Source organism: Somniosus microcephalus, chromosome 3 (assembly GCF_052327205.1).
Source record: "Somniosus microcephalus isolate GS21.2 chromosome 3, FLI_Smic_1.0, whole genome shotgun sequence".
In the NCBI taxonomy this organism is placed as follows: Eukaryota; Metazoa; Chordata; class Chondrichthyes; order Squaliformes; family Somniosidae; genus Somniosus; species Somniosus microcephalus.
The window spans coordinates 139,977,439-139,989,815 of record NC_140989.1 but is presented as its reverse complement, the minus strand read 5'-3'; the positions used below and the strand labels follow the sequence as shown (position 1 = coordinate 139,989,815).

The 12,377-nt window shown below is 47.9% G+C and overlaps 1 protein-coding gene across 2 annotated transcripts in view; it reads right to left on the bottom strand.

The window, feature by feature from the left end:
- The window catches only part of ankef1a (ankyrin repeat and EF-hand domain containing 1a), a 70,194-nt gene extending 67,402 nt beyond the window's left edge, over nt 1–2,792 (bottom strand). Inside the window, exons 1-2 of one of the 2 annotated variants that reach the window (XM_085981682.1) lie at nt 2,588–2,792; nt 1,850–2,243 (exon numbers count right to left, since the gene is read on the bottom strand). In XM_085981682.1, coding sequence (XP_085837808.1) covers nt 1,850–2,198 — 349 coding nt within the window. In that variant the 5' untranslated portion in view covers nt 2,199–2,243; nt 2,588–2,792. The remainder of the gene's footprint in view (nt 1–1,849; nt 2,244–2,587) is intronic. The other variant, XM_085981680.1, reaches the window with a different exon arrangement.
- Nucleotides 2,793–12,377: the final 9,585 nt, after the last annotated feature.

Genomic DNA, 12,377 nt, shown 5'->3' with positions numbered 1-12,377 from the left:
AGAAAGACGTGAGTAAAAATGTGAATTCTCAAGTCAAAAACGATTTTTTTTCCTCTACTCATGCCGGGACAATATTTGTATTTTTTAACTACAAAATATTATTTAGCCATTCACAAATATGTAAGGTCGCACCTTTGCTACAGTTATCACCAGAGTCATGAGTCCTGTGGTTTCAAAAAATCATGAGGGTAGTAGCTACCGCAGCGCTTACTCGCACTTGCCTATTCCCTCTGCCCAAAACCAGATGCTACTGCTTCTACCCATCTAACTGAATCGCAAAACTCAGCCTCTCCCTGCAGTTGCAGAGCTAAAATAGTAAAGAGAAGTAAAAGCTAAAGAGTAAGAAAGGGGTTGAGAAAAAATGGGAAAGAAACGAGAAGAGAAAAAATGAATGGAGCAGAAAGGTAAAGCAGAACTGAAGGAAGAGAGAGATACAAAAGTGAAGAGAGTGAAGAAAAAAATGAAGAATGAGGTGAAACAAAAAAGGGTGGAACAAAGAGAGAGAGAAAGAAAGTGATAGAGACTAATGTGGAAATGGAAGAGATATGGATTTAGAACATAAGAAATAGGAGCAGGAGTAGGCCATTCGGCCCTTCGAGCCTGCTCTGCCATTCAATGAGATCATGGCTGATCTTTATCTCAACTCCACCTATCCCCATATCCCCTGGTTTCCTTTGTATCCAAAAATCTATCGATCTCAGTCTTAAATATATTCAACGACTGAGCATCCACAGCTCCTGGGGTAGAGAATTCCAAAGATTCACAATCCTTTGAGTGAAGAAATTTCTCCTCATCTCAGTCCTAAATGGCCGACCCTTTTTTCTGAGACTGTGACACCTAGTTCTGGACTCTCCAGCCAGGGGAAACATCCTCTCAGCATTTACCCTGTCAAGGCTAAATGTAGAGTCATCCATCTGGGCAGACCCAATGGCCTTGAAGACCTATATTTTGTGGATCCCACAAACTACTGTTGCACTCTCACTTGCACCTTAATGTTAATTTATTTTAGGAACGGTGTTACACCATTCAGTATAATCAGAGGAGAGCAGCACATGGCTCACTGCTCACTCCAGCCCCTTATTAAATGTAAAAATACTGGGAAAGAAACAAAAATAGAGAGAGAGGATAGAGAGAAATGTCATAAAATAAAGTTGTTTGGTTACCACAAAATACATCTGTGGCTTTTCATGATTTTTACTATGATTTTTGTAACTTTTGATATTTTTACAATGATTTTCCCAAGAAATTACCATGATAAAATTGCAGCCCCATTAATGTATGGTGCACACTATACAGCAATTAAAGATCTACTCAGTAGAAGTAACACTCCAGTGCAGGGAGCACTGCGCTGTCGGAGGTACCGTCTTTCGGATGAGACGTTAAACGAGGCCCCGTCTGCTCTCTCAGGTGGATGTAAAAGATCCCATGCCATTATTTTGAAGAAGAGCAGGAGAGCTTTCCCCAGTGTCCTGGTCAATATTGATCCCTCAATCAACATCACTGAAACAGATTATCTGGTCGTTACCACATTGCTGTTTGTGGGAGCTTGCTGCCACATTTCCTACATTACAACAGTGACTACACTTCATAAAGTACTTCATTGGCTGTAAAGCGCTTTGGGACGCTGGGTGGTCGTGAAAGGCGCTATAGAAATGCAAGTCTTTCTTTTCTTTAAGTTTGCTGCCGTACAAATATTCTCCTTTTAAGGTCACCCGCAAGTTCTGGTACAAGTAGATAATTTCACAGGAATTAGAAAAATCACAGAATAAGTAGTCAGGCACAACAATAATAATGAGCGATATAAACCATCCAACGAGAGACAGGATGCATGTTACTTGTTGCACCGTACCTTTCCCGTCCTTGTCTACAATTGACATGTCCGCGTTTGCCTCTGCCAACACCTCCATCGTCGTGTCATGTCCCGCTTCTGCTGCGATCATCGCTGCGGTCCGACCGTCTTTATCCACCACGTTTGGTTCAGCCCCAAGCGACAGCAGCAGCTTACATATATCAACATCATTCGCGACGGCAGCCAAGTGCAAGGCGTACTCGCCTTGGCTGGGCTCACTCAGATTCACCAAGTGCGGGACTCCGAGCGTGATCAGCTTTTCGATCTCGTCTTTGTCCCGCTGCCTGACATACTGTATGAGTTTATAAACTTGTAAAACTTGAAGCCGCCCTTCCGCTATTTGTGTCATTTCGCCATTGCCAGGTCAATTTCCCATCTTCAGATTCGGGGCGTTCTAAATAAAAGAAGCAGTGGTCAAGATTCAAACTTTACCCCCTCAGCTCTTTAATAAAAAAAAGAAAATGCTGGAAATACTCAGCAGGTCAGGCAGCATCTGTGGAGAGAGAAACAGAGTTAACGTTTCATGTCGATGACCCATCGTCAGAACTTCCCCTCAATTCTTTCTTTGCTTGATGTGGATTGATTTCATTTCCTGCACACGCACACTTTGCAAACGTGTTCGTCCCTCTCGGGAGGTATTACATATATGATGGATGTTTGCAGTACATTTGTAATAGCATCAACAAAAAAATCACGTTTTGAGTTAGCCGAAGCGGTGCCCATTATCAGCTAACTTACCCCACTCCGAGAAAACTTTACTGGAGGGCTAACAGCAAGGATACTGCAAGCACGCCTAGTGCAAGGTGTTCACGAAAGCACTTCCAGATAATGTCAACAGACCTAATGGTTAAAATAAATAAAAACAGATAAAACGGGGCTAATAATTTGTTCAACGCTATTTTCCTCCCCCCCCCCCCGCAGCCTCCGCACTGAGCTGCAGACACCAGAGAGAAGCACAAAGGAGTGGAAGAGCTTTGGAGCCAAAGGACTCTGCTCCCATGGCAACAGAACACCGCAACCACATCACAAAGAACGCTGAGGAACAAGGAAATGGAAAGGGTTCCATGCCACGTGGGAGCAGGAGAGAAGAATTAAAAGGACTCTTACTCTATACTGAGCAACTGCAATAACAGCCCAAAGACGAATGTTGCAATTTTTTTTGCAGCCACTTACCTGGGAGTAATAAAAATTCCCCAAGGGGGAACAGGTTCTTTGGTGGGGGGGAGGAGAGGGGGAAGAACTGATAGCATGGTGGTTCTGAGAATGAAAAGTAATATTGGCCAATTGGTTTGGAAGTAATGTGCTGTTTTCGAAGCAAAACTAAATAGAATGTTAACAGCTTCTCCAGCACAGACAGCTCAGAAAGCTGCTATACAGTCAAGAACAATAGTTCCATCAGTTTGACAAATTTTCATTATATGGACATAAGAATTTATAATGGAAAATTGGTACAAAAACTGTGACAAAAATGTGACAACAGGATGTCAAATGGTACAAACAGGAAGTACAGGTAGACACAAGGATCCAGAAATCAGGGGTGTGCCCATATTTAGGCACATGATTCAGATTCAGATTCAGCATGGGGGTGGGTATAGGGATTCATCCCTGCGCCTGAATGGTAAGGCCTGGGGGCGCCCTTGATATTGGGCCTTGGGTCTCATTTCTACTGAGCCGCCAAGCTGTGGAGAGTAACAGGCAGCTCCCCGGAAAAGTGGGATTGAATATTGGGCTGCTATGATGGCAGCAGCTGCCCTTGGGTAAGTGGGGAAGGGGGCGTCAGGAAGAGAGGAAATCAGTGGCCGGAGTGGAGTGGCGGTGATCGGGTGGGGGGGGAGGAGGGGGAGCAGCTGGCATTACCCATGTTCTTTGAATGTGTCTCACATTCAGGTGAGTATATTTTAAACACTTACCTTGCTGGTTGCGGTCTCACAGGTGGTCCTTTTAAAGGCCGCCTGTTAGGCCGCATGTAGGCCTGGCTTTCCTGAGTGCAGTCAGGGCAAAAAACACCTTGCAGTGTGGGCATCAAGCAGCTGTTAGGTCCCTTATTTGCATATGTAAAGGACCTAATGCCTGTTTCATGTGTGGGCACTGCATGCCAATTTTTTGGCCTTTACCAATATGTTGAGCGGTGCATTTCAGGTTTATAGTGAGCATGTGCTTCCTAGCGCCAAATTGGCGGCTTAGCAGGCTGTTTGCTTGCCGAAAAATGGGTGCTGCATGGCTGAATAACTAGGCCAAGATCTTTAATAAAATATAAATAGATATAGGCTGGTTAATATCCCATGCACACTGTAAGTCAGAGAATATGGCCACTCTCTTACCTGTGTCTGCTGTTTTTGTGTTGCTATTTCTCTCTTTCTCTGTCTCTCCTCTTCTTTCTCTTTCTCTTCTGCTTCTCTCCACTTAACACTTTTTGCTTTTCTCTCTCTTTTTCTTATCTTTTGGGTGGGAGGTGGTGGATGGTATGGTGGAGAAATGAGTTACCAATGGCTGCAGGCTACACTTGGGGTGGCGATTGTGGAGAAAATGTGGTCTTCCCATCTGCTCCTCCAAGCACTTGTGCTTCCTGTGCCTTCTTGCTCCCATTGCATTCCCTACACTTTCACCTTCCTATGACCTCTTACCCTTTCTACTGCCCACATGCTCCCACCATTACCACCTACATTTTCCCCTTTGGATTACCTATTTAGTACCTGTATCCTGCACTCACCCTTACTCTGCTGCCATTGACCTCAACCTTAACCTTACACCTTCTCTCCCCCCAACTCCTATTCATTGCCCCCAGGGTAGATGGTGAGAGGCCAGAGGTACCCTCAAACTGTTTCCCTCTTCCCATGCTCCTTCTATTCTTCCTTCTTATTTGTTTCTCTCAAAGAGGCTTTATTTGCTTTCAACATTTAACTTGTTTTAAGAAATCAAATTAGAATGAGGAAAGAATCTGTTTGCCTTTCTCTCCAATTGTGTCTTTCCCTCTGTCTGTCTGTCTCTTTCATGCCCTCCTCTCAAATCCTTTCTCAACACCCTATCTCTCTCTCAACTCCTCTCTTAACTCTTTCTCTATCAACCTGCCCTCTCAACCCCTTCTCAAAACACCATCCCTCTTAACACACTCTCTCAATCACTTTATCTCTATCTCTCTCAACACCCTTTCTCAATTGACCCCCTCTTCCTAAACCTCTTCCCCTCTCTTTCAGCTTAATACACTATCAGAAGTTTGTAGAACACAAAACAAAAGCTACAATAGTGTACAATTATTGCACTGTTACTTTTTGACACACGCACACATTTAAAAAAAGCATTTAATTTAAATTAAAACTTTTGAAATTTCTCCTCTTGCTTTTCAAAATTTTTGAAGAAAAGTTGCTGAGCAGAAAGTGCTAGAAGCTAAAGAAAAATATGGCTATTCTCTTAGCTGTGTCTGCAGTTTTTGTGTTGCTATTTCTCTCTTTGATTGAACTGTTTTGATACATACTGGAAAATTAGGTACATTGCACAATCCAAATTCTGTTCATAGAATCACAGCTCTGGGGAAAAATACTAAGTCAAAGATGAAGCCTTCAAATAAAAACTTTAATAAATGTATTAATGTCACAAAAGATAATTCAATTAATAAATATTCTGAAATATATAATATTTAAAAAATTGAAATCCTTATTTTGCATGTTAGAAATTACAGTTACTGAGAAAAAAGTTGAGAGCTTAAAAATATTTTTGGAAAACATTTTGAGCAATTGTTGTAACTAAATGGCCACAAAGTCACAATCAGAATGATGACTTTAATGTCAGGGCGAGGCTGGTTCTGGACCCAAGTGCAGACAGATGATGTGAGAAGCAGGTATGCAGTCTTAAATAAAAGTACTTTACTAGAATCACACAGGTAAACAGTTACAAACATAGGAGCTCAAGACAAGCTACCACTAGGCAAACAGCTTGTCAAGACTGAGCACAGAGGGAAGAAACCACAGAACTTAAATACAAGCAAAAACAGGTGAAACCAATAAACCTGATAAAAGGCAGTTAAGTAATAAACACAGGAGAAACTAGTAACAATTAGCAAAGGGAAAAAACAAGTGAAGGTGCCATCTAGGGGTTACTGAGGGAACTAACCGGCACCCTCACAGGACCCCCTCCCCTAGGAACGGCTCCTGACGTTCCTCCTGGATGATCAGGGTGGCGACGGCAAAAATCCCTGATGAGTTCAGGATCCAAAATGTCCCAGGCCGGAACCCAGGAACACTCTTCAGGACCATAACCCCCCCAGTCGACCAGGTATTGAATGCTCCTCCTAACCCAGCGACTATCAAGGAGGCGACGGACAGTGTAGGCTTGCTGACCGTCAATCATGCGGGGCGGGGGGGAGGTCTGGAAGCAGGAACCAAGGGACTGGTAAGTACCGGCTTGAGGTGAGAGACGTGGAACGTGGGATGTATCTTCATCGACCAAGGAAGGAGGAGCCGGTAGGCCACAGGGTTTACTTTTTCCAAAATCCTAAAAGGTCAGATGAACCGGGGAGCCAACTTGCGAGACTCCACATGGAGCAGAAGATTCCGGGTAGACAGCCAGACCTTCTGTCCGGTCCGGAACCGAGGAGCTGGGCGGCGGTGTCGGTCAGCCTGCACTTTCTGCTGAGAAGAAGTGAGCTGCAAGGTGGATCGGACCCTTCTCCAGGTACGGCGGCAGCGTTGGACGAACCCCTGGGCAGCCAGGACTCCTACCTCCCTCTCCTGTTCAGGGAAGAGTGGCGGTTGGAAGCCATATTGACATTCGAAAGGTGAGAGGCCAGTGGAGGAGCTCTGAAGGGTATTGTGCGCGTACTCCGCCCAGACCAGATACTTGCTCTAGGTGGAAGTATTGGAGGACACAAAGCTTCTTAGCACCCTCTCCAGATCTTGGTTGGTTCTCTCAGTCTGGCCGTTAGACTATGGGTGGAACCCAGAGGAGAGACTGACGGAAGCGCCCAGGAGGGAACAAAAAGCCTTCCAGAACCTGGATGAGAACTGGGGACCACGGTCAGAGACGACATCCAGGGGCAAGCCATGGAGGCGGAAGACATGCTGGACAACCAGCTGGGCAGTCTCTCTGGCAGAGGGAAGCTTGACAAGAGGGATGAAGTGAGCAGCGATCGACCACAACTAGGATGGTAGTGAATCCCTCAGATGGAGGTAGCCTGGTGATGAAATCCAAGGCGATATGAGACCAGGGACGGCTGGGGATGGGCAAGGGATGCAGGAGACCAAGCGGAGGTTGTTGGGATGTCTTGTTCTGGGCACAGACGGGACAAGTGGAGACAAAGGCCCGGGTGTCGGCTTCAATAGAGGACCACCAGAACCTCCTCTTAAGGAACTCGAGAGTCCGACGGATCCTAGGATGACCAGTCAATCGAGAAAAGTGCCCCCATTGAAGGACCTGGGCGCGCACCTGACTGGGAACATAAAGGCTATGAGGAGGGCCTCCTCCAGGGTCAGCCTCCTGATGTTGGGCCCCTCGCACCACAGTCTCAATCTCCCATGCGACAGGAGCAACGATGCAGGAACTGGGGATGATAGGTTCCGGGGTCCAGTCCTTTTCCGAGGGGTCAAACTGGCGAGAAAGGGCATCCGGTTTGAGGTTCTTAGACCCTGGGCGGTAAGACAGGAGAAAGTTGAACCGGTTAAAGAAGAGAGCCCACCTGGCCTGCCGAGGGTTGAGGCGCTTGGCGTCCTGGATATATGTCAGATTTTTATGGTCGGTCCAGACGACAAAAGGATGCTCTGCTCCCTCCAACCAGTGTCTCCACTCCTCCAAGGCCAACTTAACTGCCAAGAGCTCCCTGTTGCCGACATCGTAGTTACTCTCTGCTGGCTTCAGGCGATGGGAAAAGAAGGCACAGGGATGTAGCTTTTGGCCCTTAGGGGAGCGCTGGGACAGGACAGCCCCGACTCCAATATCCGAGGCATCCACCTCTACGATAAAGGGCAGGGTGGGGTCAGGGTGTGCCAGAATGGGAGCAGAGGTGAAGCGTTGTTTGAGCTCCTGGAAGGCCCGTTCCGCTTCAGAAGACCAACTGAACCGTAAAGAGGAGTCCTTGGTCAATGTGGAGAGGGAGGCGGCAAGGGAGCTGAAGTTGCGGATGAAGCGTCTGTAAAAGTTGGCGAATCCCAGGAACCGCTGAACCTGCTTAACCGACGTGGGACGCAGCCAGTTCAAGATGGCTTGAACCTTGCTAGGATCCATCTGGACGCTTCCACAGGAGATGACGTAGCCCAGGAAGGTGACCTTAGAGATGTGGAATTCACATTTCTCGGATTTGACAAAGAGACGGTTCTCCAAGAGCCTCTGCAGCACCCGTCTGATGTGTTGGACATGCTGCTGGGGGGACTTTGAGAAGATGAGAATGTCATCCAAATAAATAAACACGAACTGGTTCAGCAGGTCCCGGAGCACATCATTGACCAGAGCTTGGAAGACAGCAGGAGCGTTAGTGAGACCAAAGGGCATGACGAGGTATTCCCAGTGACCGCTAGGGGTGATAAAGGCAGTCTTCCATTCATCCCCCTCCCTAATGCGGACCAGGTTGTACGCGTTGCGGAGGTCAAGTTTGGAGAAGATGGTAGCTCCCTGCAGCTGCTCAAACGCTGAAGACATCAAAGGGAGAGGATAGCGGTTCTTAATGGTAATTTTGTTAAGCCCCCAATAGTCTATGCAAGGCCTGAGACCACCATCCTTCTTCTTTACAAAAAAGAAGCCAGCACCCGCTGGGGAGGTGGAAGGCTGAATGAAACCTGTAGCGAGGGCTTGCTTGATGTATTCTTCTATGGAAACATTCTCAGGGCCAGAGAGAGAGTAGAGCCGACCCCGAGGGGGGCTAGTGCCAGGCAGGAGATCAATGGCACAGTCGTAGGACCGGTGTGGGGGGAGTGTAGTGGACCGCCTCTTACTAAACACAGCATGGAGGTCCGAATATTCAGAGTGCACATGAGCAAGGTCCAGCTGATCAGCTGGCTCGGGAGAGGAAGGATGGGGCAGATTAGGGAAGACCTTAAGACAGTTGGCTAGACATGAAGGACCCCACTCCAGCACAGTCCCGGTAGTCCAGTCAATGTGAGGGTTGTGAAGAGAGAGCCACGGATGTCCAAGAATGAGAGGGAGCTCAGGTGAATCAATAAGGTGAAACTGCAGCAACTCTTGACGTCTCTCCCCTACTTGGACATGTAATACTCCGGTGATATGATGAATGCGCCCAGAACCAAGGGGCCTGCCGTCGAGGGCGGTGACTTGTAAAGGCTTGTCAAGGCGGGAGAAAGGAATTTTCAGGCTGCGCACAAGGGTGGCATCAATAAAACAGCCAGCGGCCCCGGAGTCAACAAACGCCTGGAGGTTGTACTGTTGTCCCTCCCAAGAGAGACGAGCGGGAAGCAGGGTTTGGAAGACAGAAGGGGTAGCAGAAGGGATTTGATCTGTCAGTATTTTCCCAATCCTCCTGGCTTTTTCCTGAAGCTCAGGGCATGTGGCTCTGAGATGGCCAGACAGGCCACAGTAAAGACAATGCCCCTCTCTCAATCTCCTCTGTCTCTCAAACTGGGAGAGCAGAGTTCTGCCGAGTTGCATAGGTTCCTCTTCGGTGCTAACAGGTGGACTCGGGGGTACTTGGAAACTCTTGGTCAGATTCGAAACATCGGAAGATCTCACCTCTGTGGAAGTAGTGAATCTCCTCTCTCTACCATGCTCCCGGAGGCGGTTATCCACTCTGATGGCAAGGGAGATGAGCGTGTCAAGGTCCTCCGGAGCCTCTCTGGATGCCAGTTCATCTTTGATAGATTCGGAAAGGCCATGAAGAAACGTGGAGAGAAGGGCCTCGGTGTTCCAGCGGCTTTCCGCAGCGAGTGTGCGGAACTCAATGGTGAAGTCGGCTACGCTGCAGTTGCCCTGGCGGAGATTCAAAAGTCTCTTAGCTGCCTCCCGTCCACTCACAGGATGGTCAAAAACTTTGCTCATATCTTCGGCAAAAAGGAGAATGTCCGAGCAGATGAAAGATTGCTGCTCCCAGATAGCGGTAGCCCAGGCGAGAGCTTTTCCCGAAAGGAGTGATATGATGAATGCTACCTTAGAGCGGGGTGATAGGAACATGGAGGGTTGGAGTTCAAAAACTAGGAAGCACTGGGTCAAGAAGCTGCGACACTTGCCCGGATGACCATCATAGCGCTCTGGCACGGGTAGGCGAGGCTCTCGGTGAGTCTGGAGGTCAGCAACCGGTGGGGTAGTACCCAAAGGAACTGACTGAGGAGGAACATCCTGAGCAGAAGCCACAGCGGCTGGGTATTGAATGGTCTCAGTCCACATATTTACCTTGTCCGAAATGCTTTGGAGAAGTTGCTCAAGGTGGCCGAGGAAAGCACCTTGATGGGAGAGAATAGAACAAAATTCCTCCATCACTGCTGGGTCCATACTGGCTCAGTCTTGCTGTCAGGGCTTGCAGACAGATGAGGCGAGAAGCAGGTATGCAGTCTTAAATAAAAGTACTTTGCAAGAATCACACAGGTAAACAGTTACAAACATAGGAGCTCGACAAGCTACCACTAGGCAAACGGCTTGTCAAGACTGAGCACAGAGGGAAGAAACCACAGAACTTAAATACAAGCAAAAACAGGTGAAACCAATAAACCTGATGAAAGGCAGTTAAGTAATAAACACAGGAGAAACTAGTAACAATTAGCAAAGGGAAAAAACAAGTGAAGGTGCCATCTAGGGGTTACTGAGGGAACTAACCGGCACCCTCACACTTTACATGGATAAAACCCAATATAATGTGGGCAATTTTTTTTATTTGTTCATGGGATGTGGGCGTCACTGGAAAAGCCAGCATTTATTGCCCAACCCTAGTTGCCCTTGACAATGTGGTGATGAGCTGCCTTCTTGAAGCGCTGCAGTCCGTGTGGTAAAGGTACTCCCACAGTGCTGTTAGGGAGGGAGTTCCTGGATTTTGGCCCAGCGACGATGAAGGAACAGCGATATTTTTCCAAGTCAGGATGGTGTGTGACTTGGAGGGGAATTGGAGGTGGCGGTGTTCCCATGCACCTGTTGCCCTTGTCCTTCTAGGTGGTAAAGGTCGTGGATTTGGGAGGTGCTGCCAAAGAAGCCTTGGCGAGTTGCTGCAGTGCATCTTGTAGACCAAATCAAATCAAATCAAATCAACTTTTATTGTCATTGTTAGTGCACAAGTGCAGTACAACGAAATGTAGGCTTGCGGCTCCCGAGAGTGTACATTTAGATTAAGACATTTAAACATTCAACATACATTTGGCTTGTAATACATTAACATAAACATAACCATAATAAAGTGCATTGGCAGATGTGCAGGCTTTAGAGCTTATTTGTGGAGTTCAGTAGGATGACAGCCCTGGGAAAGAAGCTGTTCCTAAATCTGGTCGTACGGGTGCGAATGCATCTGTAGCGTCTCCCAGATGGCAGGAGGGTGAACAGACTGTGGCTGGGGTGGGTAGGGTCTTTGATGATGGACCGTGACCTCCGTAAACAGCGTTTCTGGTATATGTGCTCTATGGTCGGTAGCCGGGTGCCGGTAATGCGTTGGGCAGTTTTGACTACCCGCTGCAGGGCTTTCCGGTCATAGTAGCTACAGCTGCCATACCATACTGTGATACAGTTTGTCAGGATGCTCTCTATTGTGCAGCGGTAAAAGTTAGAGAGGATCAGGGGTGACAGGTTACATCCCTTCAGCCTCCTTAGGAAATATAGGCGCTGCTGGGCCTTCTTCACCAGAGAGGAGGTATTGAGGGACCAGGAGAGGTCTTCCGTGATGTGGACTCCGAGGAACTTAAAGCTGTCCACCCTTTCCACCACAGCCCCATTGATGTGGATGGGGGGGGTGACTTCCGCCTTTAGACTTCCTGAAGTCCACAATGATTTCTTTGGTTTTCTTGATGTTAAGGGCCAGGTTGTTATCGGCGCACCACTTCACGAGATGCTGGACCTCCTCCCTGTAGGCTGACTCATCGTTGTTGGTGATCTGGCCTACTACCGTGGCATCATCCGCAAACTTGATGATGGTGTTGGAACCATGAACAGCCACACAGTCGTGGGTGAAGAGGGAGTAGAGGAGGGGGCTCAGCACACATCCTTGTGGGGCCCCCGTGTTTAGGGTCAGGGGGGGGGAGGTGTGGTTACCTAATTTGACAGACTGGGGTCTGTTTGTACACACTGCAGCCACGATGCGCCGGTGGTGGAGGGAGTGAATGTTTAAGGCAGTGGATGGGGTGCCAATCAAGCGGGCTGCTTTGTCTTGGGCAGTGTCGAGCTTCTTGAGTGTTGTTGGAGCTGCATTCATCCAGGCAAGTGGAGAGTATTCCATCACACTCCTGACTTATGCCTTGTAGATGGTGGAAAGGCTTTGGGGAGTCAGGAGGTGAGACCCTCGCCGCAGAATACCCAGCCTCTGACCTGCTCTTGTTGCCACAGTATTTATGTGGCTGGTCCAGTTAAGTTTCTGGTCAATAGTGACCCCCAGGATGTTGATGGTGGGGGATTCGATGAT